At 42.0% G+C, this 27,180-nt stretch overlaps 1 protein-coding gene across 2 annotated transcripts; it reads left to right on the top strand.

Annotated features, from left to right (window-relative positions):
• Positions 1 to 802: 802 nt before the first annotated feature.
• Hcls1 (hematopoietic cell-specific Lyn substrate 1) lies at positions 803 to 24,328 on the top strand. Of its 2 annotated transcripts, XM_048346740.1 has the most exons (14): positions 804 to 1,352; positions 3,710 to 3,793; positions 4,377 to 4,450; positions 11,636 to 11,765; positions 12,588 to 12,698; positions 14,499 to 14,553; positions 19,892 to 20,002; positions 20,615 to 20,670; positions 21,341 to 21,410; positions 21,986 to 22,194; positions 22,580 to 22,684; positions 23,145 to 23,352; positions 23,496 to 23,567; positions 23,739 to 24,328. In XM_048346740.1, exons 2-14 carry the CDS (start codon positions 3,710 to 3,712, stop codon positions 23,870 to 23,872), a joined length of 1,419 nt encoding a protein of 472 aa, XP_048202697.1. In that variant the 5' UTR covers positions 804 to 1,352; the 3' UTR covers positions 23,873 to 24,328. The 2 variants fall into 2 exon arrangements, with proteins under 2 accessions (XP_048202698.1, XP_048202697.1); XM_048346741.1 differs by lacking the exon at positions 22,580 to 22,684 and having other exon boundaries at positions 803 to 1,352.
• Positions 24,329 to 27,180: the final 2,852 nt, after the last annotated feature.

Here is a 27,180-nt window from a genome sequence, read left to right as displayed (position 1 = left end):
CATCTCTAAGTTCTTTGGTTTCTTCAGAGGACAGCTTTCATGGATGGTGTGTCACAATATCCACTCTGATGACACTGTTCTGACACTGTTAAGATTCCAAGTGATCTAAAAGATATTTTACCCTTTCTGTAAATTCATTGTTCTTTCAAATAGCTTTTATAATGTCATGACAAGTAGAGCATGAAAAGAGAACAGATAAACAGCTCTACCTGGTACAGCCTCCTCAGATTTGGAAGTGACCTTAGAGGCATTCTGTTCCAAATGCAGAAATGTTCTGTATGGTGGACTGATTTCATTCAGTTCTGCTTGAACCCCTTGAGGAATTCATAACTTGTGAGCAAACAAGATCAAAACTCTACAAGCAATCAAGATAAGGAGAGACTCAGATCCACTAACACCACTCCCCCCCCAAAAAAAATTCTCCTTAGCTAAAACAACAAAAGATTATTTTTCAAAGATCCTAGTTGGAGCTTTTACTTGTACTAGCATAGTTGTCACTCAAGACCCCAAGCTGCCAGGGAAGCCACTGGAGAAGTGTAGAGCTTTCAGTCATAAATCATACAAAAGAGGGATGTATTTCACTGGCCAAAACAAATCACCTGAGCAAGTTAAAGATGGATGGGAAGGACAGCAAATTCTAATGAACAACTTACTAGGCACCACAAAGAACTATTACCATCAGGTGATAACATCTGGTTCTTTGATCATTCTATCTGGAGCCAAATCTTTCTACCATTGAACCCATAGCTCCTAAACAAGAACCTTACTCCATGCCTTGCCCCTTGTGAATTATTCTTTTCCCTCATTCAACTGATCAGTACTTGCTACAGTCACCAACCACATGTAAACTTCACTTAGAAGTAATGTATAGCTGTTTGTGTTTAAGGCTTACCTCTCAAGGTTATAGGAGTCAGGTTTTCCATCAAGCCTTTTTTTTGTTCACTACAGCCCGTAGAAACTGTTCCAGATTCCTTTACTATCACAAATACAACTGCTCACCTATTTGGGACCTTCTGAGTCCCACCTAGAGCAATCTCTAGCGTGTTTCCTGGTTGGTGGTTTGTTGTGATGAAATCACAAACTGAAAGTTACAATTGCCCTAAGACACAAAACCTTACAAAAGACTAGAGCCAAGCATTTAACCCTTCTGATGTAAATGCTTGAAGCAGGAGGAACTGACTCAAACTTCAGGAAGTAACTGTGAGGACAGGGTGGCAGGAAATGACAGAAAACTTGAATACGGAACTGAAGCAGCTGCTCAGAGGGAGTTTTTTTGCTCTAAAGTAGCAGCCGGAGAGGGTGCTGGGTGTGGACGTGACAAGCTGAGAACTTCAACGCTTACGTTAGCAGAGGTGAGTACTCCCAAGTGGGGCAAAATGGGGGACCCCCGGGTAAGAATGGAAGAGGACTTTATTCTGTGCTTAGTCCTTGAGGAAGAAGGTCACCACAAGCAGGCTTTTTAAAAAAAACTCTTGCTGTTCAGAAGGCCTGGATTCAGTGGTTGTGAAGAGACTCTGGGGTTGGAAAGAGAAGGGAAAAGCCTGAACCTTGATAGCACAATTAAGCAGCTCTCTAGGAACCCAGGCCCAGCAACACATTATTTCTGGTTTCTTCTGATAATCCACACAGGCCACTTAGAGCTGCTATTCGCAGGCACTGAGCTGGAAAAAGGCCTTATAGGGGATGGAGGCAAAGACTTCATTTGACGGTCTAGCAGGAAACAGCCCACAGAGTAAATGTCACAGAGCAGGAAGTAGCCACAAATGAACCTGAGTGCTGAGAACCAAATGCTGATGGGAGTTGGTGCAGCCATAACTGTTTAACTGGGACTACTTTCTGTGACTGCAATCATAGATCTTAGAGTATTAAAAATAGAAGAGACTATGGGCTAGTTAGGTTAACCACTTCATTTAACATTGAAAGCAAAGAAGCGGTGATCTGCCAAATCGTTTCAGCAAACATTTGTGAACTGACTACTCCCACGAAGAGTACATACTCTGCCATTTCCCTTACTGTGATCCCACAGTCTTAGTCAGTAATAGCTGGGTGGGCATGGGTTTTTTTGATTCCCAGTTTGTGTACTTTACAAATGCTGTAAATCAGCCTCATGATGAGTCCTTGGATGTGCCCAGAACCATACATCACGGGTTATTCTCTAGCTTCTCACCTCTGGTTAGCAAGAACTGCCTTCCTGATTTCAAGTCAGTAGAACAGGAATAGTAAATGGTCTCTGTGTCAGAAAACTTTATTTTCAAAAAATGAGCAAAGGTGAAAGAATCAGTTTTGTATCTCAAGGGGGAAAGAAGATGAGGCTGTTGAGCCTCATTACTTCCTTATTGCTTGTATATATCTATATTTGAGACTTCTCCTTTCCAATTTTCTGTGTAAAGTCCTTTTGCTGTAGAGCAGCTCAGGGGCCAGGCCATGACAGATAGAGGCTCTGTAAGGATATGAACAAGTCTGTGTACCTGTCTCAGCCCCTTACCCACTACTGTTGTTCAGCAGGAAAGTTAGAGATGCTCTCATCCATGGCTTAGTCCACACCAGGCAAACTTATTCAATACTTTGCCAATTTTCCTTCAGCAGCTCTTTAACCAGCCTACCTTGAGTATCCTCTGGGATAGTTTTCAAGGAATAATTCAAAAGATATACAGAAGAATGGCATTTCCAAGTAGAAACAAATGAGCTTTAGTAGGGACAGGAAAGCTCAAGGGCCCCTTTGGGAAAGAGTGAGGACCCAATGAGAAAGTAGTACCTGGGTCAAGAATCCAGTGGCCACCAGGCAGATGAACACTGGTCCATTGTGACCTTCGCACAGGAGCTTGCAGAGGGAAAGCATCCGGCAGCCCTTCCTCACCCACCACGGACAGGCCAATGGAACCCTGTGGATGCCCCAGCAGAAAAACAGCTTGGCACCTTAGTTCTCCAAATACTCCCTCAACATTTATTTAGTTGCTACAAGTCAAATGCTTCATCATGTACAAAAATAAAGGATTATTCTCTGCTATTTTTGATGACATCTTCATGAAAAATATAATGGAACTGCTTTTAAGATGTGAGTGATAAATGACATTCTCAGCCAATAGTGCTTTCTCGTGCATTGTTAATATAGGAATTTGAGCTAATTGTCCCTGTTGACTACCCATAGCAGTCAGGGATCAGCCTTAGAGAGTGAGATAGGACTTGCACTGAGAGCTGAAAGAATTCTCAATATAATTAAGCAGATACTAAGCGGGAGAGGGACGTTCTCTTTATCAGGAACTAGACCCATGTATGTTTGACAACTCTGAAAATATTCCCATGTAGCCATATGCGTTAAATATCATCATAATCCTATCATAATTTTCACTGATTACCACTCAAAAGAGATCACATGTCTAGCTTATGGACGGACACAAGTAGATATTGCCAGCAGTTTTTTCATCCAAGTCATTTAGCAATACCTCTACCCATGAGGACTTCTCTCCAGACTCAGATAGAATAGGCCACATCGATTTTTCTTAAGTAAACCCCTCTTCTAACAGCAGAATTTAACAATTTAATTTGTGTCAGCTCCCTTCCTGAGGAAAAAACAGCAGCAAACTTTGTGTTATTTTAGCATCCATTTCTGCTTCCTTATTTTCCTACTACTTATTTGTGGTTTTTTGTTTTGTTTTTGTTTTTCTATTTTGCTTTTGGTCCCCAATCATTCCCAATTTCTGTCACTCAGATGTGGAAGTCTGTAGTGGGGCATGATGTATCTGTTTCTGTGGAGACGCAGGGTGATGACTGGGACACAGACCCTGACTTTGTGGTGAGTATGGAAGTAACTGTGCTGAGACAAAGAAGAGGGTACATGGAAAGGGCCTCTGTGCCTCTTTGTGATTTTTGAGGGGGCTCAAAAAAGGAACATCTGAGCCTGAGATACTCATCATGGTGGGATAGATGGTGGGTAAGACATTTGGCTGTCATGAGTGGGGTATGCATGAGAGCGGGTGTGAAAGACCTGGGGTAGAGGGAGCAGGGGTAGATGTGTTTTATAGTGTGATTGATGGATGATGAGCCATGACAGATTATGCTGAAGCTGAGAAGCAGGTGATCTGGGATCTCCTCTGGCCTATGGTCCAGGCTTGGGCTGGACAGGTATGACCTAAGTGGATTGAGATGTTGCAGACCTGAAGGGGTAAAGAGGAGAGGATGCAGAGTAGTGATGGAGATATGTAGAGAGCTCGTCTGTCTAATTTCTACACTGGTTTGGATGGAGTAAACATCTATGACAGAAGTATTTGATGCAGGGAACAGGAAGATCATACGTGTCAATAGTATGGCTCCACACGTGTGACATATTTCTTGCCAACACTTATTGTTGAATGCTGGTTTGGGTTGTTGTTTTTCAGAATGACATCTCTGAGAAGGAGCAACGGTGGGGAGCCAAAACCATTGAAGGTTCTGGACGTACAGAGCACATCAAGTAGGTCCCCAAAGGACTGATAGGAGAGAGTGGGTTAAAAGCGAAAGACAACTTAGGGACTCAGGAGTATGTGGAAGGAGCAGGAGAGGAATGTTCATATCTGTGCATCCTTGTGTTTGTTTCTTGATTATCTCTGTGTCCTAAGTGTGTTAGCATGCATTTCTATTTTATGTCTTATCATCTTATCTCCTATTACTTTTATATTGGACAACTCTATTTCCTCAGGGTAATCTGTTATATTAACTACTTCCTTTAGTCAAGGAAGTAGGATTCAGATAGGAAGTAGCTGAGATTTTGAGTTCTTTCTCTGTGTCTCTCTTTCACTTTACCTACCTACAATTTACCAGTCATCTATATAGCTATCATTCATCAGTCCTCTTCACATAAATATAAACATGGTTACAAAGTAGGATAACTTCAGATGGACTCACCAGAACTCTTACATAAATGCTGTAAAGAGAACATAAGCAACCATTTGTGGCCCAGATGACTTAAAATATAAATTTTTACTTGGCCAATTGACAGATAATAATAAGAAGAAATATGCAATTTGAACATTTTTATCAGTTAAAATATTTCAGAATCTGATACTGGTGTCTCACCTCTGTAATCCTAGCTGTCAAAGAGGCTGAAATCTGTGAGAATCATGGTTTGAAGGATTAGAAATCAGACAGGGCAAAAAAGCCCTTGAAATTCCAACTCCAAAACATCCAGCAAAAACCAGAATGGAGACATGTCTCAATTGGCAGAGCAGTGGCTGAGCAAGCAAGCCCAGAAAGATTATGGTTCAGTATTCTTTTTGTCAGAAACCATCTCTCCCTGATACCAGCAGAAAGCACTTAGAGACACATCCAGAGGCTTCTGCAGGATATATTGTATATTTGAATTTCAAAATCTCTTTCTCTCTTCTATAGATTATTGTGGATCATCTAATCTTTGCTTTAAGTAGTATCAGAATGTCAAATATTCATAGCAAAGTAAATACAGTAAACAAACTGGAGAAAATTTCACATTAAAGTATCAATAACTCCTCATAAATGGCAAAATTCATGCAGGTTTATCTGATTTGTTGTTGTTGTTGTTGTCTGTACTGGGGTTTGAACTCAGGGCCTCATGCTTTTGCTTAGATTATTTACTCAGGGTTAGCACTCTGCCACTTGAGCCACATCCCCAGTTCTTTAACATAGTTTTTTTTTTAATGTCTATTTTATTCCCACCACACACAGAGACACTATCACAGCAATGACTTAGCTTCTTTTTCATCTGGATCTTAAAAAATGTCAGTATATGGCCACATTGCACAAAAGACACACTAAGGAAATATGAGACATGTGTATGAGGATTGAAGATCTTCAATATTATGCATGGTTGTTTTTTAATCAGGCATAAACAACTAGAATGAAATAACTATAGTCATACTTAAACCAAGCAGTCTGAAGTCAGTTGGAGTAATAAGAAAGAAAAAAGTAAGACAAGTAGAAAAAGAACATGATCTTTCAGAAAGCTTGGTGTTTTTGTTGTTTTCTTTCGTTTTTAGTTTTTTTGAGATTGGGTCTCACTATGTGGCTCAGGGTGGCCTTGAACTAGAGAGTCTCCTGATTCAGCATTACAGGTTTGCCTGACTATATCCAGGTCACAAAACTTCCTTAATGCTGCTTCCCCTGAGAGCTCATAGATCTGGTAAAGGTCAAGTCCCCCTCACTTTCCTGAGTTAAAACCACTTAGTCCTAACATCCTAGGAGCCATTCAGAGGAAGAGATGCTATCTCTTACTACCTTTTCCTCTCAGTGTTTTCTTTTGCATGTTTAGTAGGAGTTGAATATTTTAAGGGAGACTTCTAAATTCCTGCCATGAGCATATGGAAAGGGATTGAGTTTGTATATCAGATAGATTTAGATTTAGTTCACAGATTGGCCACTGCTAGCCATGGGAACTTAGTCCCATATAACTTCTTTACATCTCAGCTTATTTATCAATGGGAATAATAAGATCCACCCTGTAGATTAATATTTAAGGTTCAATAGAATAAGATATGTCTCCTGGTACACATCACTTTTTATCAGTTCAATGATGTGATTTCTCCTTTCCATATTAAACAGAAAAAAAATCACCTACTCATAGTCTAGTTTTATCAGATATCCTTCCTAAAAACCTAAACCAAAAAAAAAAATGTAACAGATGACAGCCTTCCTTCTTTCTAGTGATGTTTACCCAAATGACTGTGTTGCACAACTCCAGTGTATACATTACTTTGGTGTCCCCTGCCATTGGGTAATGTGTCAGCCCTGCTGATCTTGTTATTCTATATGGATCCAGTAGAACAGATGTTGGAGATCCTTCCACAAATGCTTACTTGCATCCCATTTGCCAAGATACCAAAGTGTAAAAGCCCGCCCCTTCCTGGTTACAGACCAGGTGACCTCGACAAGTCTCATCTTCTCTGGTCCTCATTGTTTCCATCTGGATCAGAGTGATGTTTGGAGGATGTTCTAGCATTGAATCTCTAATCACCTGGGTTCTCTCTGGCTGGAGATGAAGGTAGCTTTCATGGTCCTGTGGGAATTGCTAAGGCCCTGGGAGCAGTGGGGGAAGTTAGAGAACAGTAGCTGCAGGGCCAAGTTGACTCAAACTGGAAAAGGAAGTGACTATGGTTCTCACTAGTCTGACTAGTCTCACTACCTTTTCCACAGCATGGTGCTTCTTTTCAGATTTGTCATAAATAAATGCAGTGTGAAAGTGACTTGGTAATTCACTGAAGAGCTGAATCGATCTTATCCATCTCCCTTCAATTGTATAAAGAACTGACTGTCAAGAGCTGTGACCCCTCCTTCCACTGGTCTTCCCTACACCTACCTGCCTATTCATTCACCTTGGTCTCCTCTTCAGTGACTAATTAATATTCCTTCTCATTCTCTGACAGTGTGTTTTAAATTGTCTGTGGGGAAGGATCAGGGTTTTGGATCATTTTCAAACCTATTACAGACTAACACTTTTGTAAAATTGAATTGCTGGAAAATACATTTTAACAGTGATATAGAAAAGTTTGCAAATATGTATTCTCAATTTTTAATCTCAGCTTTTATTCTTATTTGATTGACAAAAGAAACAATGAAGCTTATGGGGTGCACTTTTCTTTCCATTGGGGTACTGGCAGGTGAACTCAGGGTTTTATGCTTCCCAGCAGAGCCGCGGGCTTTTTGTTTCTAGTTTGTTTTTCAGATGTCTCCTTTTTTTCTTCAGATAGAGCTAATTCTGCCTAGACTGGTCTTAGACCAACATCCTTCTAAATCTCCACTCCACAAATAGCTGGAATTATAGACATGAGCCACCAAGCCTGTTCCTTGTGGACTGCACTTGGAACAGTACTGTACTCCATGAAATCTGGCAGGCCTTTTGGTTTGGTTCTCAATGAATGATAATCATACAGATAAGCATCTGTGTCTGTCATGGTGGCCCTACCTCATTTCCTTATACCCTTATATTTTACACCAAGTAAAAGAAAGTGACAAATGAGTTACTACTAAGAGTAATGAAGTATATACACACACATATACACACATGCATGTGCACACACACACACATGCATATGTGCTCAAGGAATTGAAAAAAAAAATTCACCATTCTACCTATATCCCTATGTTACTAGAAATAATAGAACCAGCCCTGTTGGTAAAGCCAAGGCTATAACACAAGAATAAAAGACAACATTTATTGAGCTTTTATATATCATGCAATTATCCCTGCATCATAAATGATGTGATAATCTTAATTGTATGGAAAACTGAACAGATGTCCACTCTTGATATTTAGCCATTTGTTTCAGAACATACAAGTAATTGTTTGAATTCAGCTCTGGCTGTCTCTATGGGTTGTTTTTAACCCTTGTATCATATTGCTTCTGTCTAGTATTTACATTCTCCTGCTGAAATGAAATGTAAATATGTTCATAAATTAAGATGTTAACTATTCCTAACACTGATGTTAAGCATCTTATAGGGTAGCATTAATAACACCATACCCATATTCATAAGCAACAACCTTTGGAAAAGTACATAACTATTATCTTTCATTCAATATGCATTATCTTATTTTAAAATATCAACTTTTTCAAAGTGTAATCACTATAAATAAAAAATTGTAAGTAAATCTAGTGAATGACAATACATATATTTTGCCAGAAACACAATTAAGATATAGAATATTAGCTGGGTGCTGGTGGTTCACGCCTGTAATCCTCATTGTTCAGGAGGCTGACCTGGGAAGGCCTGGGAAGGAAAGGCCATGAGACTTATTTCCAATTAACCACCAAAAGCTGGAAATGGAACTGTGGCTCAAAGTAGTAGAGCACTACCCTTGAACACTGAAGCTAGAGGACAGAAGCCAGGCCCTGAATTCAAGCCCTAGGACACACATGCGTGCACACACACAGACACACACACACACACACACACACACACACACACTATACAGAATATTTCCATTGCCACAGAAAGTCCCTTGTACCCCTCTGTAGTCAACAGCCTCACCCCTGCCCTAGCGCATAAAAGTACTGATCTGTTTTTCTTTGTTAGTCCCATTGTTTGGATATAGTTTAGATTAGTTTAGTTTCTACAATAAGGACCCAATAGTCAGAGCCACTCATCTTTGTGCTTTTAATAAGACCCCAAGGCTTTGTCCTGCCTCTTAGTTTATCTTTGAGGGCCTGGATTTTGCGTGTTTTCCATAAATTGCATTATCAATGTAAGCTTAAACTAGACACTTGAGAGTATGTGTGCCATAGGTCTCTTAGATATGGCATACAGCATATTGAACAATTGACTTTTCTTTCTCTCCCTCTCATCTGAACACTATCTTCATACTTTCCTTCATACACTATCTTTATCACCTTTGTGTCCTCTGAATGGATACTGCCACACACTCATAAGTTGTTTTTTTAACCAAATAAAGGAATAACATACTAAGACTGATTCTGAATAGAATCAACTGTATCCTAAAGAAGCTGATTAAAGTTTGGCTTTCTTTGGCTATAACATTTTCATTGAAATTATATCATCCATTAGCATAATCCTGTGACTAACTCTTCTGTCTCATCCACTAGGAACATTTCTGAATAGCATTTTTTCTAATCCTTTTTCAAAGCTTCTTTCAACTCTTATATAGTTGTAATCCATTTAACACAACATTGCAGTTTTCTTCAATTAAAGGCAATATTTCCATTTTCTTCATTCTGCATCTGAGCTCTGCTGTCTTCATTCTGCATCTGAGCTGCCGTTGGAAAACACTAGGTGGACATTTGCTCTTGGAACTGGTCACTTTTTGTCACACAGACAGTTCTAAAGTGTTGATGTTGTGAACTAGCAACACAGGATCTCTGCTTTCACGGCTGCCCCAGGGTTCAGAGGCGGCATGGGAACAGAGGGTTCTTCCAGCACTTAGATTCATTTCATCTGGTTCATAGCCAGCTTTCTAAAATTAACTGTGGCTAAAGCTGAGAAGGCTTTTTTAAAAAGACCTTCAGCTGGGTGCTGGTGGCTCAAGCCAGTAATCTTAGCTACTTAAGAAGCTGAGATCTGAGGATAGAGGTTCAAAGCCAGCCCAGGCAGAAAAGTCCCTGTGAGACTCTTATCTCCAATTAACCACTCAAAAACCAGAAGTGGCACTGTGGCTCAAAGTGATAGAGTGCTAGCCTTGAGCAAAAGCCCAAAGACAGCATGTAGGTCCTGAGTTCAAGCCCCAGGAGACCCACACACACACACAAAATAACAACAACAACAACAACAAAGCAAGAAATGGGCTGAAAAGTATGGATCAAATACTCCAGCCCATTAAGTACAAGGTTCTGAGCTCAAACAGTACTAATTAATTAAAAGAAGGAAGTACAGCAGGGAGAGGATACCCATTTGGCCTCCTTTGGTGTTGCTTACCTTCGTGATGGAGTGTTCCAAACAAAAGTTATTTGAACCTTAAATTACTATAACAGCTAATGGTGAATGAATTATATTGATTTCTGTTTGTTATTTGTTCTCTAAGGAATTATCAATCTTAGGAGGTAGGGGTCAGAGAATGTTAATTATTGGCCAAAAGTACACAAAATACTGAGTCAATTTCCTAGTACTGTTTTTGTTTATTTGTTTTGTTTTTGTTGCCAGTCCTGGGCCTTGGACTCAGGGCCTGCGCACTGTCCCTGGCTTCTTTTTGCTCAAGGCTAGCACTCTACCTCTTGAGCCACAGCACCACTTCCGGCTTTTTTCTATATATGTGGTGCTGAGGAATCAAACCCAGGGATTCATGTATACAAGGTGAGCACTTTTGCCACTAGGCCATATTCCCAGCCCCCCTAGTACTATTTTTTATAAGGACCATTTTTTTTTTTTTTTTTTTTGGCCAGTCCTGGGCCTTGGACTCAGGGCCTGAGCACTGTCCCTGGCTTCTTCCCGCTCAAGGCTAGCACTCTGCCACTTGAGCCACAGCGCCGCTTCTGGCCGTTTTCTGTATATGTGGTGCTGGGGAATCGAACCGAGGGCCTCGTGTATCCGAGGCAGGCACTCTTGCCACTAGGCTATATCCCCAGCCCTATAAGGACCATTTTTAATGACTTCCAGTATGTTGTTAAAAGGTAACATTTCAATTTTCTATTTTCCAATTTTTAATCATATAGATTGCTTCTTAGTTGTTTTGTTCTGTTATGTACAATATTTCAGTAACTCATCAGATATTAAACTTTTCCATATCTAAAATTATTTCCCTGGGATACACTTCTATGACCAGATCTAAGAGCATAAGAATATTTTTAAGCTTTATGAGACAGATGATCTATTGATAGAAAGCAGGTCCATTCAGAAAGGATGGTAACTTCTCAGTTATTACAATATATGTGCCATTTGCCCTATAAAACTTGAGACCATAAAAAGTTACTAAAGACCAGAAGGTGATTTTACTGTACAAAATGACAGAGTAAAGGAAATAATATTGGCTCATGGAGAGTTAAAATCAGGCTACAAAATACAGGATCCTGCACCCTCTCACAGCATGATATGCCATTGTACACACATCACTTCCATGGAACACTTTGGGGTCTCAACTAGCTGAAAATAAGCAAACAGACCTCAGAACTTCCATCTTTCTGGGCCAGTGGTTTCATCGCCCTCCCTGGGCTAGGTGAGTCTCATATGTGATTCCTTCCAGCATCCACCAGCTGAGGAGCAAAGTATCAGAGGAGCATGATGTTCTCAAGAAGAAAGAGATGGAATCTGGGCCCAAAGCATCCCATGGTTATGGAGGTCGGTTTGGAGTGGAAAAAGACAGAATGGATAAGGTTAGTAGAAAGACAAAAATTAATCAGTTAACTCATTAAGTCAGGCTGATTTTTAAAACATGCTGATTTAAAACTTATTCAAAGTACAATCTTTATTTGGGTTTTAAATCCGAATGTCCACATGTTCCTTGTATCAGTTTGTTTCTGATCTAAACACATAAGATACAGGTAGCAGAAAATACAGTCAACATAAAAGAAGGGCTGGCTCACTGCAGGTCCCCTCACATGCTCCTATAGAGCACAAGAGGGAAAAAAATTAGAATCCTTAGACACTTTAAGATATTTGCATATATGTGTGTATACATATGTGCTACATATGTATATATAAAATATTATAGGTATGTAGAAAAGCTTAGAATTTACTTATGACCTTCGATAGCTATACAGGAGCAGAGATCTAGGACTAAACATCTAGCTGATTGAAGTGAAGCGAAAAATTCACTTCCTATCATAGTATCCATCAATCGCCTTTAATCTCCTGTGAATACAGGGCTGTGTTCCCTCCTGATAGTCCATGCTCTGGTTTGAACTCTCCTTTAGTTTCCGTTCTGTCTGGCCACCTTGTTTCTATCCTCTGGATCCCAGAGCATTTCCGTGAGCTTTGGAACAATGGTGTCCTAGGGGGATTAAAGTCAAAGAATCAGCAGTGTAGAAGGTTCCAGCAAAACAGCAAAAGCCATTGCTCTCTGCCACTTCATGCTCCTAGGCACACCTTCAGAGGCTGTAGACCTGACACAGAATGGAATAGCTTGTAGTTCAACATTTCCCCCCCCCCCCAGGTGATTGTTATCTTTTGCTCACTCCATTCCTGCTTTTCCCCAGAGCGCTGTGGGCCATGAGTATGTTGCTGAGGTGGAGAAACACTCCTCCCAAACTGATGCTGCCAAAGGCTTTGGGGGCAAATACGGAGTCGAGAGGGACAGAGCAGACAAGGTAAGTGACAACATCCTCCCCATCCCATCATCCTAAGTCCTGTGGGACTTACTGACACCCTCACCCTAGAATGTAAGCCCAGGCCCCTTGGGTATAAGACTGGGAAATGACTGCTGTTGGAACATGCTGTATCACCAGAGTGGTTAGCATGACCTCCCACAATAGTTTCCTCTGTGCCAGGGCTAGAGACATGCTGAACTGAGTGCTAGGGCATTCATGCAAAGAGCCCAAGGGCTGGGATGTAGTGGCCAGCATGTGGGAAGCCTTGGGTTCATCAGCACTGACACTGAATGAATTCATTAATTCTGAACAATAATTTTCAAGCCACTATGCTTTTTTTTTTTTTTTTTTTTTTTTTTTTTGGTGCTGGTCCTGGGGCCTGAACTCTGGGCTTGGGCACTGTCTGTTAACTTTTTCCCTCAAGCTTATGCTCTACCACTGCTCCACTGCCAACGTGTTGCCATTTAATTGGAGATAAGAATCTCACAGGGGCTTGGAATATGGCCTAGTGGCAAGAGTGCTTGTCTTGTATACATGAAGCCCTGGGTTCGATTTCCCAGCACCACATATATAGAAAATGGCCAGAAGTGGCGCTGTGGCTCAAGTGGCAGAGTGCCAGCCTTGAGCAAAAAGAAGCCAGGGACAGTGCTCAGGCCCAGAGTCCAAGCTCCAGGACTGGCCAAAAAAAAGAAGAAGAATCTCACAGACTTTTCTGTCCAGCTGGCTTCAAACCTCCATCCTTAGATCTCAGCCTCCTGAGTAGCTAAGATTACAGACACTGTGGGTTTTTATTATAACTTGTTGGAAGAATCGCAGAGAGTGATTTCTTCAAAGCTCCCAGTACGCATTTATGAGGTTTTAGCCTAGCATGCAAACTTCATCAATGTCTATGCCTTTTTAAGGAAAACATCATTTTAAATGTTATCACCATGGCAATAAAATCAAGTAAAACAATTACTTAGGATTACAATGCTTACAGAAGGTGAATGTTCCTTTTCACAGAAGGTAACAAGGTCTCTTGTTATAAAGATTCCTTTGTGTAAGAGCAGTTTTGCCTGCATGCTGCTTTCCTAAGCACAAATTCAACCACATAAACAATCTCTGAGTCAGGTAAATCAAGAAACAATGCCCACTAATTAGACCCTAAGATGTAAAACTTCCACTTCGAAACCCACAGTTCCTGGGCTCCCAGGTAAAGGCAGATTTCTAACCAATTACCTGATCCCTGGGACCAGCTGGATTCTCCTTTGGGTTATTGTCCCACCCAGATCTTCACCTTTGTGCTTTCACTGCTAAATAGTGAAATGAAATCAAAGGAGCACAGCACAAACAACTAAGAACTAAATAATTTATATAGCGTCCTTAGTTTATATGGCACTTTCCTACCTGTTATCTTGTTTCTGTTTTGTGAGCACTATCTGGAAAAAGCACCAATTCAGTGAGCAACTCAGTGCTTGGTTCATGTCATCATTTCTCTGATTTCATGGTTAGATAGGAAAGGCAACTCTGCCTCTCTTCACCTTATATTTGGAGAGACCAGTGCTCAGTAATGTGAAGGAACATGCATAAAGCTGACCAAGAGCGATGAGGGTTTTGAACTAGATCTCTCTGTATCCCTAGGCCGTGCCCATTCCAGGGTAGCACGTACTGCCTGACACCAACTTGCCAAGGTGCTGTTTCCTTATTCTCAGACCTAGGCCTCGAAAACTACCTGTGGAGCTGAGCAGGGAGTAAGGGGGAGGGAGGGAGGAACACCCACCATTCTTACTCGGAACTGATTTTCGGTCCTCTTTTCTGTAGTCAGCAGTGGGCTTTGATTATAAGGGAGAAGTGGAGAAACACACATCTCAAAAAGGTGAGAACTCTGCCTGCCACCCCCCCCCCCCGCCTACCCCCTCCCACTCTTATAAGATACCTTTCAGCACCTGCCACAGGTACCCTTTCAGTGAATGACCCAGCTCCCCACATTTTTCGTATACACTTTTAATTTTAGTATATACTTGCTTTCTTTTTCACTGATTTCATACAAAATCAAATGTTTTCTTTAATGTCTTTTTCCTCCTGTAATATACTGGAAACAAAATATTATGCTTTTTTTTAATCACAGAAAGTTACTCTTAAATTTTTAATATCTTTATATTTTCATGTATCTTTGGCTTAAATGTAATCACTATCTATCCCTTTTTGAATGATATAGGAAACTCAGGTTGTTTTTTTGTTTTGTTTTGTTTTGTCAGTTGTGGGGCGTGAACTCAGAGCCTGGGTGCTATCCCTAAGCCTCTTTTGTGCTCAAGGCCAGCATTCTACCACCTGAGCCACAGTACCACTTCCAGCTTTTGAGTAGTTAATTGGAGAATAAGAGTCTCTCAGGGACTTATCTGGTTGGGCCAGCTTTGACCAACAATCCTCAGATCTCAGCCTCCTGAGTAGCTAAGATTGCAGGTGTGGCCACTGGCACCCGGCCAGAAACTTAGGATTTTTAAATTATATTCTTCCTGCCTTCCATATTATCATTGGTATTTGGTGATAGCTTAAAACCTGACAAAGATAATCAATGTTATCTAATAAATGCTTATTTATATTGATTAATAATTACAAAATTTGTAGTTTACCATGGTTTGTTATATGTTGTTTCCTGATTATTATATTATTTATTGTATTTTATTATTTTCTTCTATTTCCTTGTTGCTGACATATCCTTTGATAATTCTCAGAGTACAAGTTTATGAAGGATCTCATAGTCTTTGAATTATGTGTTTATTTTACAATCATCTCATCATTATTTTCCCTCAATCATTTTGAAGGTATTATTTCATTGTTCTGACATTTCTGTTGTCAGTTTAATTAGCAAAAAATAATGATTTAAAGGTTCTTTGGTCTTTGATATTTTGTGAGATCAGGATGCATGTTTTCACTATCTAATATGAGACTCATTACTCATCTTCAAACATGACCTTTATTATTGAAATTCTTAGGCATTTTCTTTCTTTTTTTTTTTTTTTTTTTTTTTGGCCAGTCCTGGGCCTTGGACTCAGGGCCTGAGCACCATCCCTGGCTTCTTCCCGCTCAAGGCTAGCACTCTGCCACCTGAGCCACAGCGCCCCTTCTGGCTGTTTTCCATATATGTGGTGCTGGGGAATCGAACCGAGAGCTTCATGTGTAGGAGGCAAGCACTCTTGCCACTAGGCCATATTCCCAGCCCTGGCATTTTCTTTCTTTTTTTGTAATTTATTTATTAATTAAACACAAATTTTTTGACAAGGTGTTGTGCAAAAAGGGTACAGTACATAGTAGGGCAGTGTGTACATTTCTCGTGATATCTTACACCCTGTTTTTCTTTCCCTTCCCTGGGTCAGGTAGACATATATACAATACACAATGTACCAAGAATATATACAGTAGCCACGTGGCCTACACCCAAGAAAATTCGCCTAGGGCTTTAAATGTAATGTCCATATTAGACCATATGTCGACAGTAGTCTTATATGAACGTACATACATAGCTTTTGAGCTATTGTATTCCACTGAGAGGTCAATTTTTGACCTTTATATGTTGAGTAGTTGTTTGGTTTTAGTTACATAATGTTGGGTCGCTGCCCCAATCCTGTGGGAAATACCATTTGACAAGCAGTTTTTGGTTTCACAGACCTCATCTCTACTGTCTCTCCATCACCCCTTCTTAACAGTGGCATTTTCTTTCTTAACATTTAAAACTAACATCAGTTAGTTGCACAAGGGAGTTACATTTTGACATGTCACAGTATGTGTATAGAATTTATCTTGATTGGACTCATCTCATCCATTGTTCTCCCTCTGCCCTCTCTCTTTTCACAGACCCATCAACAAACTTCATTGTTTTATTTTCACATCTGTACACATTCACCTTCCTGTTTGACCCTGGCCACTCCTACTTAGTAGCCACACCCCAACAGGACCTCTTTTACATTTCTGTTGTTTCTCTTTTGTTGTATGCTAATTATTCAGAGGAGTTTCACTGTAGTATTTCACACCTACATGTAAGTGCTTTGACCCCCTCCTTTACTCTCCTTTTCCTCATCCCTATCATCCTCAATTATTCAAGGCTTTCTGTAAGTTTGATTTTGCTATCTTCATTCATGGATATACTATGATATATTTACTCTGTAAATTTGTTTTTTCTCCTCATACAATCCCATAATTACAAACATGCTATGTTCTGTATATGTATCTGATCTTCTGCATGTTTACATGTATGTATATCTTTTCGATCTACCTTACACATATGAGGGGAAAATGTGACCTTTGTCCTTCTGAACCTGGCTAACTTCATTTTACATGACATTCTCCAGTTCCATCCAGTTCCCTGAAATGACATCATTTCATACTTCTTTATGGCTGAATAGTATTCCATTATGTAAATGTAACACATAATTAGTTGATCTAATAATTAGTTGTAGGATATTTGGATTATTTCTGTAGGCTGGCTATCATGAATAGTGCTGCAGTGAACATCAAGGTGTAAGTGCCTCTTCTATCCTGACTTACATTCTTTGGGATATATGTCTAGGAATCATATCACTGAATCATAGGCAGTTCTATTGGTAGCTACTTGAGGAGTCGTCACACTGATTTCCATAGTAGTTACACTAGTTTACATTTCTACCAACAGTGTGTAAGAACTTCCCCCTCCATCATCATCATCATTTGTTGTTTGTGTTCTTGATGATGGCTATTCTCATCAAAGTGAGATATCATTTTCATCTGTATTTCTTTTTTGGCTGGGGATATTGGGCTTTTCTTTATATATTTATTGACCATTTGTATTTCTTTCAAGAATTGTCTGTTTAGTTCATTTGCCCATTTATTATTTGGATTTTTAATTCTTTCAAAGTTGAGTTTTTTGAGTTCTGTGAATATTCTGGTTGTTATTCCCTTGCCTCATTTATAACTAACTGGCAAAGGTTTTTATATCATTCTGTTGGTTGTCTCTTCTGCCTAGTGACTATTTACTTTGCTAATAGTTTTTCTTTTTTGATGCAATCCTACATGCCAATATGTTCTAGTGCTTTCCCTACTACAGGTCAAGACAGGCAAGAGATCTCTGCATGGTTTTCCCAGCACCATTGGTTGAAAAAGCTATCTTTTCTCAACATTTGTTTTGGGCTCTTTTGTCAAAAGTCAGATGGCTGTAGCTATGACAATTTATTTCTTCTGGGTTTTCTATTCTGTTTTATTGGTCTGCATTTGTCTGTTTTTGTGCCATTATCAAGCTGTTTGTGATTCTATGGCACTGTAGTGTAATTTGAAGACCATCATTGTGCTATTTCCAGCATTATTTTGTTGTTGTTCAAGCCTGCTTAAGCCATTTGAGTATTTGTGGTTCCATATGAATTTTAAGGGTTGATTTTTTTTTTAATTTCTATGAGAAATGACATTGGCACTTTGATGGGGATTGACTTAAATCTCTAGATTACTTTTGGTCATATAGCTGTTTAAAGGATATTGATTCTACCAATCCATGAATGTGGGCCACAGCAAAATCTTTTGTTATCTGAAGTGGTCCTCAGGGCATTCTGTGTGGGGCTGCTTAAATCAAGGGCCTAAGGGGGACCTCAATTAAGATCATACTCAATTTCTTCCTTTGAAGGCAGTCTGCCTACTGGTCCCAGGCTGAATAGCCCTTCCCATCATCAAACTTTCCTTATTTTCTGGCTAGTCTCAAAGCTTGTCCTCAGGCATCCAGCCAGCAGTCAATGTAAACTGATACCCCTGCCATCAGAACTCTCTACCCGCAGAAGCCTAGCCCTTTGTATTCTGAGCTGGCTCCCTTGCAGCTGTGAAGCAGCTCTCCCTGAGAAGAGGTGGACTCTGTCTTTCCATGTCTACCACAGAGGACAGTATACCACTTGGACTCTGGCTGGATGCTATAGATCCCACTGATCACCCAGTTGTTTCTTTGTCTCAGTCCCAGGGCTTGGCTGGCAGCAGGCTATTTGCAAGCAGCTAATGTCATTTAATATTCTGAATACCTTACTCTCAAACTGGAAGCCCCTCTCACAAGATGGTGATTTGCTGCCACTGTCTGAGATATGGGGAGCCAAAAGTTGTGCCGTCTCATCATACTGGGAAGTCACCTACCTGGAAATCTTTGCACACAGATTTGATGCTTGCAGGGTTTGTCCCACAGCTAAGTCTCCTGGTTGGCCTGTCACAGAGATCACCTGGATTGCCTTTCAATGGGGCCTTCAAGCTTCCTCTCTCTAGGGGAGACAAATCAGAGCTGCAGAACTGGTCTGCTCATTTAGCTTCTCATGGTTTAGTTTCACCACAGCTGTCCTATTCCTCTGTTGTGGTTCTTTCTATTCTTACTCAGCTCTGCTCTTCCAAATATAATGTCTTTTTCATTTCTAAAACTCAGTCATGGAGTCTGTCAGAACAAGCCTCTACTCGGCTATCTTGCAGTTACCCTTATACCTACTCGGCCAAGATTTACTTCTTTCTTCCTTTTCTTCTGATCTTCACTATTAAAAAAAATATATATATGTATATATATATATATATATATATATATATATATATAGTAAACTGCATGCTGGTGGCTCACATCTGTAATCCTAGCTACTCAGGAGGCTGAGATCTGAGGATCATGGTTTCAAGCCAGCCTGAGCAGGAAAGGAGGTGAGAATCTTATATACAGTAAGACAAGAGATACTCAAAAAAAAAGCCAGAAGTGAGGCTGTGGCTCAAGTGGTAGAGTGCTAACCTTGAGCACAATGAGGCTCAGAAACAGTGACCAGGCTCTGAGTTCAAGCCCTAGGACCAGCATAAAATAAAATAAAATATGTATAAGCTGACATTTCTATATGTTTATATGGGGGTAGGATAAAGGTATATATTTCATGTATATTTGCCGTTTGTGGTGTGTGTGTGTGTGTGTGTGTGTGTGTGAGCGCGTGTATGCATGTGTGTGTAAACATCTTCCCACAGTCTCTATAACTGTCCCTTCTTTGAATAAGAAGAGAGGAAACAGGAACAATTTTCTCATCTTGAACTGGAAGTGAGGAGAGAGAGGAAAGGAGTGAGCAGATTCACCTCTATTCTAGCCCTGCTCTGCTGGAGGACCCCTATCCCTCTGCACCTGTCTCTCTGACTCCTCTCTTCCGCACTTTCCTGTGGGCAGAGGCTGGGCTTTTATGACCACACTTCCACCACAGATTACTCTCATGGTTTCGGTGGCCGATATGGAGTGGAGAAGGATAAACGAGACAAGGCAGCTCTGGGATATGACTACAAAGGAGAGACAGAGAAACATGAGTCTCAGACAGGTAAGTTGGGGTTGGGAGGAGGGTGGTCAGAGGGTAACATAGAGTTCTCGTTCCTTCCTATCTGGGGGCAACCCAAAGGCACCCAGAAGGGTATAGAGGTCTATAGTGAAGGGATAGGGGAAGGGGGAGAGGAAGTGGGTAGGGGAAGGGAAACAGCAAGGATGAAATAAGATCAGGATAAGGGCAAGGGAGGGAGGCCAAAAAGATGATGACATAGAGAATGGGGTAGAAACAGGCTGAGCGATGACCACACCGTGGTTTAGTATGAGTCTCATACGGCCATCTGCCTCGTAGGAGGCAGAGAGGTCTGCCTCTGCCTTCCTAGAGATAGCTAGAGGACTCTTCCTGTTTCTCTGTTTCTCAATCTCTGTCTCTTTTAAATATTTCATTTCATTTCTTTTGTTTCCCTCTTTCCATCTCTCCTCACTTTTCTTTCCCATCCCTTTCCCTTCCTTCCCATCCATGCCTTTCTCTCTCTTTCAACTCTCACATTTCCTTCTTTGTCTCTGGAATCTTCCACATTACTGTGTTCTGGTCCTTCTTCCCACTGCTCCTTCTCTCTCCACTCCTTCCCAGCATTTTGATCTCCTCTCAGAACTTCCTGTCTTGCAGATTATGCCAAAGGCTTTGGTGGCCAGTACGGAATCCAGAAAGACCGAGTAGATAAGGTAAATGCTGATGTTTGGGGAAGTGTTCTCTGAGGGCAGTAAAGCACACAGGGGATGAGATGGGGGGAGCTGAGGAGGGGACACTGATGCTGGGTCCTATGCTTATCTTCTGGGGTCTTGCTCATCCCATAGACTTGAATTCCACAGCCAGAGCTTTAACTGAGGAGAGCCATAGAGAGAGAAAGATGGACAGAAAAGAAGAAAAAGTGAAAAAAGGGGGAAGAAAAAGGGGAGAAGGAGAAGGAGTGGGAGGAGAAGGAAGAGAAGAACAAGGGAGGAGATGAGGAAGAAGAGGAATAGATTCCCAGGGAAAGCTGATGTTAGCCATGGAATTTCATGGATTGCTTAGCCCTATCTTTAGTCTCTTCCTAGTCTATGTTACTATGCTCGCATATACTAGCTTACCACACTAGCCTGGCTCCTCCTATATTCTAGATAGCTGGGTTCAGGGACATGAAATTCTAAGTACATTGAGATTTCTAAAAGGGAAACTGAGCTCTCAAGTTTCTTTATGCACTTTACTACCACAAAACAATACTGGAGGGCACTCTTTGATTGTTGAGTGCTGTGTGGTTAAGGATTCTTCCTAGAGTAGCCTCAATCCCCAACACTGCCTTTGGTCACTACTCCCCCCTACCCCCCACTACACACATTATTTTCCCACTCACAGAGCGCTGTGGGCTTCAGTGAAATGGAGGCCCCAACCACAGCTTATAAGAAGACAACACCCATAGAGGCTGGTGAGTCTGTTTTGCTCTGCCATGATCTGTTGCCTCCTTTCTCTTTTGATTCCTCCTCCTCCATAGATGGACTTCTGAATGACTTTAACTACTTAGATTATCTGAGAAAGATGTGATCCCTCCCACTCCCAGATGCTGACTTCTGGAAAAGCCAAGCCGGGTGGTAGAGAGATGGTGTGGCACAAGGGATGGAAGTAGAGGAAGAGAGAAAGAAAACACAGGGAGGGAAGGAGCGGAACTACTTGGGAAGGATAGCTGGGAGAGAGGCTTAGGATAGGCAAAGCATGGTGGCAGCCAGAGGCATACAGGGTTATGGAATGTAGACAGAAGAAGACTCATTTAAACAGGACAAAGACTGAGGTCCTAGACAGGCTATGTGGAACTGTAGGCTTTAGGGCAAAAATGTCCTCCCTAGGACATCTCATGTTCCTCCACTAATACCTCTTTATCTTTCTTTCAGACAACCTCCTCCTCATCTCTTTGTTTTCCATATTTAACAGATTCTTCCCTTTTCAAACACTACCCCTACCACTCCCTATCCCAAACAGCCCTATTCACTTCACCTGTGTCTGCAGCTTCCAGTGGTGCCCGGGGGCTGAAGGCAAAATTTGAGTCCATGGCTGAGGAGAAAAGGAAGCGAGAAGAGGAGGAGAAGGCCCAGCAGATGTCCAGGCAGCAACAGGAGCGGAAGGCGGTAAAGATAAGCCGTGAGGCTCAGCAGTTGGAGAAGCCTGTGGAAGAGCCAGTTGCATCTGCCCCATTGCCCAAGAAAATCTCCTCAGAGGTAAATTCCTGGTCCTCTGGGGTCCACATCTAGAAATTCTTGTCCAGACAAGAGCTGAGGGGGTCTAAATGATGGACAAAAGAGTAACACAAATCCCTTCCCTGTATTAGGCAGAATATGTTATACCTATTGGAAAAAATATTCAGTCTGTTTGATTGGGCCTCATAATGTCACACATAAGAAAAGAGACCACATAAAAACAAGGTTAATTGGCCCAACAGATGCTAGATCACCAGCCACTATAGCTAGTCCTTGTTGCAGGTTGGGACCCATCTTAGGGAAGAATTCTCTTTTAGATTGGCAGAGAGAAAGACGGGGTATTCTTGGAAAGTTCAGGGGTGAAGATGAAAGTTGCTCACTTATAGCAATGGTTTGTTCTCCACAGGTCTGGCCCCCAGCGGAGAGTCATCCACTGCCAGAACCTGAACCTGTGAGAACCAGCAGGAAATGCCCAGTGCCTCCCCTGCCCACCAGGCAGAATCCCCCAGAGGTGAACAGAGCTCTGGAGAGTCTCTTCCCCCTCCTCCCTCCTTCCCCGTAGGATGGGTGCTCACTCATTCTGCTTTTGCCCGAGACTGTTGTGGTATTACCAACAAAACTCCTGCATTCTGGAAACACTGCAGTACTAGAAAAACTAAGTCAGTTTGTTCTCTTAGATGTAGTGTCCCCAAAATATATGTTTGCGTTAGTACTTTCCTGGTCTTCCAAGGACCCTGCCTTGTTTTCCACTTCCTTCCCTTCATATCTCTGATATTTCCCTCTTATCACTTCAGAGTATGTGGGGGGGGGGGTGCAGACTAAAGTTGGACACCAGACTGAATCTCTGAAGAGTCTAGTAGTTGAAGAGTCCACATACGGTGATGAAGATGAGGTCTTAGTAGTCTCACTGAGCCTCCATTGAATCTTCCTGGTGAGTGGAAGTCACCCCGTTCTCCACTGCCTCTTCCCAGGATACTGAAGAGCCTCCAGAACTGCCCCCCAGGACACCAGAAGTCTTCCAGCTGGAGGAAGAGCCAGTGTATGAAGCAGCACCAGAGCCTGAGAATGACTATGAGGACGTGGAGGAGGTACAGAGGCAGGAGCCAGATGATGAATTAGAGGGGGACTATGAGGATGTGCTGGAGCCTGAGAACTCCTCTTTCCCCTCTGCTCAGGCAGGTGAGTACTGGGAGGAAGGCAGCTCTGAATTCTGTCAAGTTTAAGGGAGCAAAAAAAGCAGAAGACGTCCCGCTTCCCACCAGGATCTCTGTTTGCCTTAGGCATGTGTGCACAAGACCATGCTTGTATTTCTCGTTCTGCAGGATCATCAGGCAGCCCAGCAGGGGCCAGGGACAGTGGGACCTCCGCTGTGGCCTTGTATGACTACCAAGGAGGTATGTTTGGAACAGCCTGAATAGTCTCAGGTTCACAGGAAAGGGGAAAGGAAAGGAGCCAGGCATCCAGGACACCAGGTCTTTTTCCTTCCCTAAGGCTTAGCATGGACACCGGGCAAACAGATCCTTGTCTGACTATCTGTCCTAATGTCCCCTAAACTTCTTCCCCAGAGGGAAGTGACGAGCTGTCATTCGATCCAGATGACATCATCACTGACATTGAGATGGTGGACGAGGGCTGGTGGCGTGGACGCTGCGGTGGACACTTTGGACTCTTCCCTGCAAATTATGTCAAGCTTCTCTAGTGACTGGCCATCCCTGTCTACTAAGGCAGTGGCTTCTCCTGGACGGGAGGTGACAGTAGCTTGGTCACCATCCCTTCCTATTCCTACTGCAGAAATGGCTACCAGGATGTCATCTGTCACTCAAGGGTCAGAACAGGCTTCCTTCTCCCATTTTAAGGGCTCAGGTGGAGACAGATGAAGGAAGAGGGTCTCCTCCCCCTCAGTATCTTCTCTACCCAGCATAAGCTCATGGATGTTTATCTTGTGGTCTTGCCACTTTCCCTAAGTATCATCCTCCAACACCCCAAGTCTCTTTTCCTTCTGTGTGAGCTCTGAACTCTAGGTGTGCTTACCAGGGAAGGTAGATTGCCTGGCTTGCCTAGTTGTGCTTTGTCCATTTTTTCTTCCCTGAAGAGATATTTCTGAACTCTTCTGTATTCAGTTCAAAAACTGGAAATAAAGTGGAAGTATGGTTCACTCCTGAGCCGCAGTAAATAATATTTGGTATATAGACCTCACTGGCCCTAACTCTAATGTCTTTAAATCTCCTTCCCTCTCCCAGGCACGTGGTAATGTAATTCTTGTCTTCATCTTGGACTTCCAGTGCTCAGGATGCAGCACTCCCAGAAGACTCCCACTAGCCACTGTCCATCCTTTTGTATCTCGAGGTTAAGGCCTAATCCTTTTCTTTAGGCTGAACCTCAACCCTAGCCCCCAAACAGAGTATGAAGCTAGAGATCGTGACCTCTGCTCAAAGGATCTCTGCTCAGGCATTCTTGTAGCTAAGTGGCTGAAATCAATGCCAAAGAGGATGGATGGAGGAAAATCACAAAGCTGCTGTCTGGCCCATAGTGGAAACAGGTAGGAAAAGAGATGAGAACTTCTGGACAGCTAGTTATGGGCAAAATGTGAGCCATCAAGCACAATATGAGGATAAGGAGGAATGAGGAAAATGAATAGGTTTTTCCCAGCCCCAGACAGGCCAGAGACAGTAGATCTTCAGGCACAGCTGAAATAAAAATCAGGCATTTTTGGTTGATAGGACACGAAATCTATGCTGTTCCCAGTACTGAAGCTGGGTTCACCTTTTAAAGGTAGAGAAAGCACTGTGATCAAAGACAGTGAAAGCTCTGGGATCAAAGACCCACTGTGGCTCCAGGGCTTCGTATCTGCGGAGCTGCCCATGGTATAAAGTGCTACACACCTGAGGCGGTTCCTTAGTTTTTCTTTTCTTTTTTTTTTTTTTTTTGCCCCGGCCAGTCCTGGGGCTTGGACTCAGGGCCAGAGCACTGTCCCTGGCTTCTTTTTGCTCAAGGCTAGCACTCTGCCACTTGAGCCACAGCGTCACTTCTGGCCATTTTCTGTATATGTGGTGCTGGGGAATTGAACCTAGGGCTTACCACTAGGCCATATTCCAAGCCCTCTCCTTAGTTTTTCTTGAAGACACACTCTCCTTGGTTTCAACCAGGACTTTTATTCCAGTGAGTCACAAGTCATCGCTTGATCTAACTCACAAGATTCACCAAATTAGCTTTTTAGAACAAAGCAGCGTTTATTTCTTCTTATAGATGAGACATTGGTATTTCTGGTATTTAGAGCTAAGTTACCCACAACCTCCTTCATTTCAGTTTGATTTGACACCCTACACAAATTAGGCTTTTATAATTGTTTTCATCTCCAATTCTCTCCTTGCTTTTCACTTGTAAGACAGAACTTGCCTTCCTAGATCCTTATGCTAAGGCCACAGGTCCTTTCTAGCTTAGTTCCACAAATATCACCCTTCACATTTGACTGCCTTTCTCAGTGGTGGTACTCATCAAGGTCTCTGTTCATGTACATCTCCTGTGTTGTAACCCTCTTCACCAACGCCGCCCCCCCCCCCCTGCCGGCCCTCAGCTGCTTCTGAATCTGAAGGCCCACCTCACAACCTGCCTCTCTCAGGCGATACTCTGTGCTCATGCTGCTCACTGAAGTTTCACCCATTAATCAAATCATCTTTCTAACTCAGGCTCTCAGAGAAGGTCTGCTTTTGCTCCACCTGATTTCTCCCCATAAGATGTGCTTGTTTTCAGGGACCAGAGAATACCTGTAGTATATTAGTGCCTTGAAATATAAACAGATATCTTAGTAAATGTGTGTAATGGTGTAGGTCAACTTAGTGTTGCTCTGAAGACAGCAATGGGAAGAGAAGAGTGTGGCGGGAAGTGTGCACCCCAGAGACCATGTGTGGGGATGTCTTGATTGTTCTCCCAGATTGGGCTGTGCCTGCATGGCCAGTTTGTGAAGGAAAGCACTCTGTCCTGCTCTTGTCTCTCTAAGGCACCTCATTCTTGATCCATCTCAGTGGAATCACTAGTACTCATCTCTGATCTATAGTTCCCTTCTCTCTCACTTTCTAATAAGAAACCTGGAGTGGACTTTGGGAACTTCATTCCTCTGTGTGAGGACCAGATTCAAAACACACAAGAGCTCATGCCTGCAGAACTCTCTGCCTCCTTTCCCACTTCAGTGTTCAGTTGTTCTCACTCATCTTCACTGGAAGAAGCCTTACATCACTGTAATTCGATTTTTAGAAAATGATAACATATACAAATGTGAAATAGAAACCAAACAAAAAGGGTTAGAAAAAAAACAGAATTACATTACCAAGAAGTACTAAGTACTACATTATAATGAAAGATGAGAAAGTGTTGGGTGTGAGACTGTCTCTCTGACTGTTCTGAGAGGCATCAACTTCTTCATCTCTCCTAGCTCTGACTAGCTCCTTTTGTTGGCTGAATTACTTTTGTCTTCTGCTTCCCTATGTTGCCTGCTCTCTCTTTTCCCTATGTCTTACTTGCTTAGGATCTAGTAGGGCTGTTGGAAAATGGTACCAATTAAGGTACAAGGATATAAATACAAGACAAACACAATTCTTTTCTAGCTTCAGGAGTATCTGACTTTGCCCACATGTTCTTGCATGTGGGCCAAGGACATGAAGCCACATCAAGCAAACCAGTTTGATCTGGCTCCCAATTTAAATTCTTCATGTGTCTAAAACCTACTTAGTAAATATGAGAGTACTACATTAAGTCATAGCCACTGTGGATAGCCATAGGAGATAAGATTTTGCTGAACTAAAAGATAAGCACGTCCTAGCCTTATCTCTCGTATGATATCCTTCAGAACAGTGATTCTCAACCAGGAACCAATTTTCTGCCAGAGACCATTTTTCAGTATCATTCTTTTTTTTTTTTTTTTTTGCCAGTCCTGGGGCTTGGACTCAGGGCCTGAGCACTGTCCCTGGCTACTTTTTTGCTCAAGGCTAGCACTCTGCCACTTGAGCCACA

Source organism: Perognathus longimembris, chromosome 5 (genome assembly GCF_023159225.1).
Source record: "Perognathus longimembris pacificus isolate PPM17 chromosome 5, ASM2315922v1, whole genome shotgun sequence".
NCBI lineage: Eukaryota > Metazoa > Chordata > Mammalia > Rodentia > Heteromyidae > Perognathus > Perognathus longimembris.
Note: the sequence above shows the minus strand (reverse complement) of the source record. Positions and strands in the feature narration are given on the sequence as shown.

What these genes read in the sequence shown, in the direction of transcription:
- Hcls1 (XM_048346740.1), top strand. Translation starts at nt 3,710, where the DNA reads ATGTGGAAGTCTGTAGTGGGGCATGATGTATCTGTTTCTGTGGAGACG. An exon ending in GGACGTACAGAGCACATCAA is followed by an intron (nt 4,451 to 11,635) that starts GTAGGTCCCCAA and finishes GATTCCTTCCAG; the next exon opens with CATCCACCAGCTGAGGAGCA. An exon ending in GAAACACACATCTCAAAAAG is followed by an intron (nt 14,554 to 19,891) that starts GTGAGAACTCTG and finishes CTTCCACCACAG; the next exon opens with ATTACTCTCATGGTTTCGGT.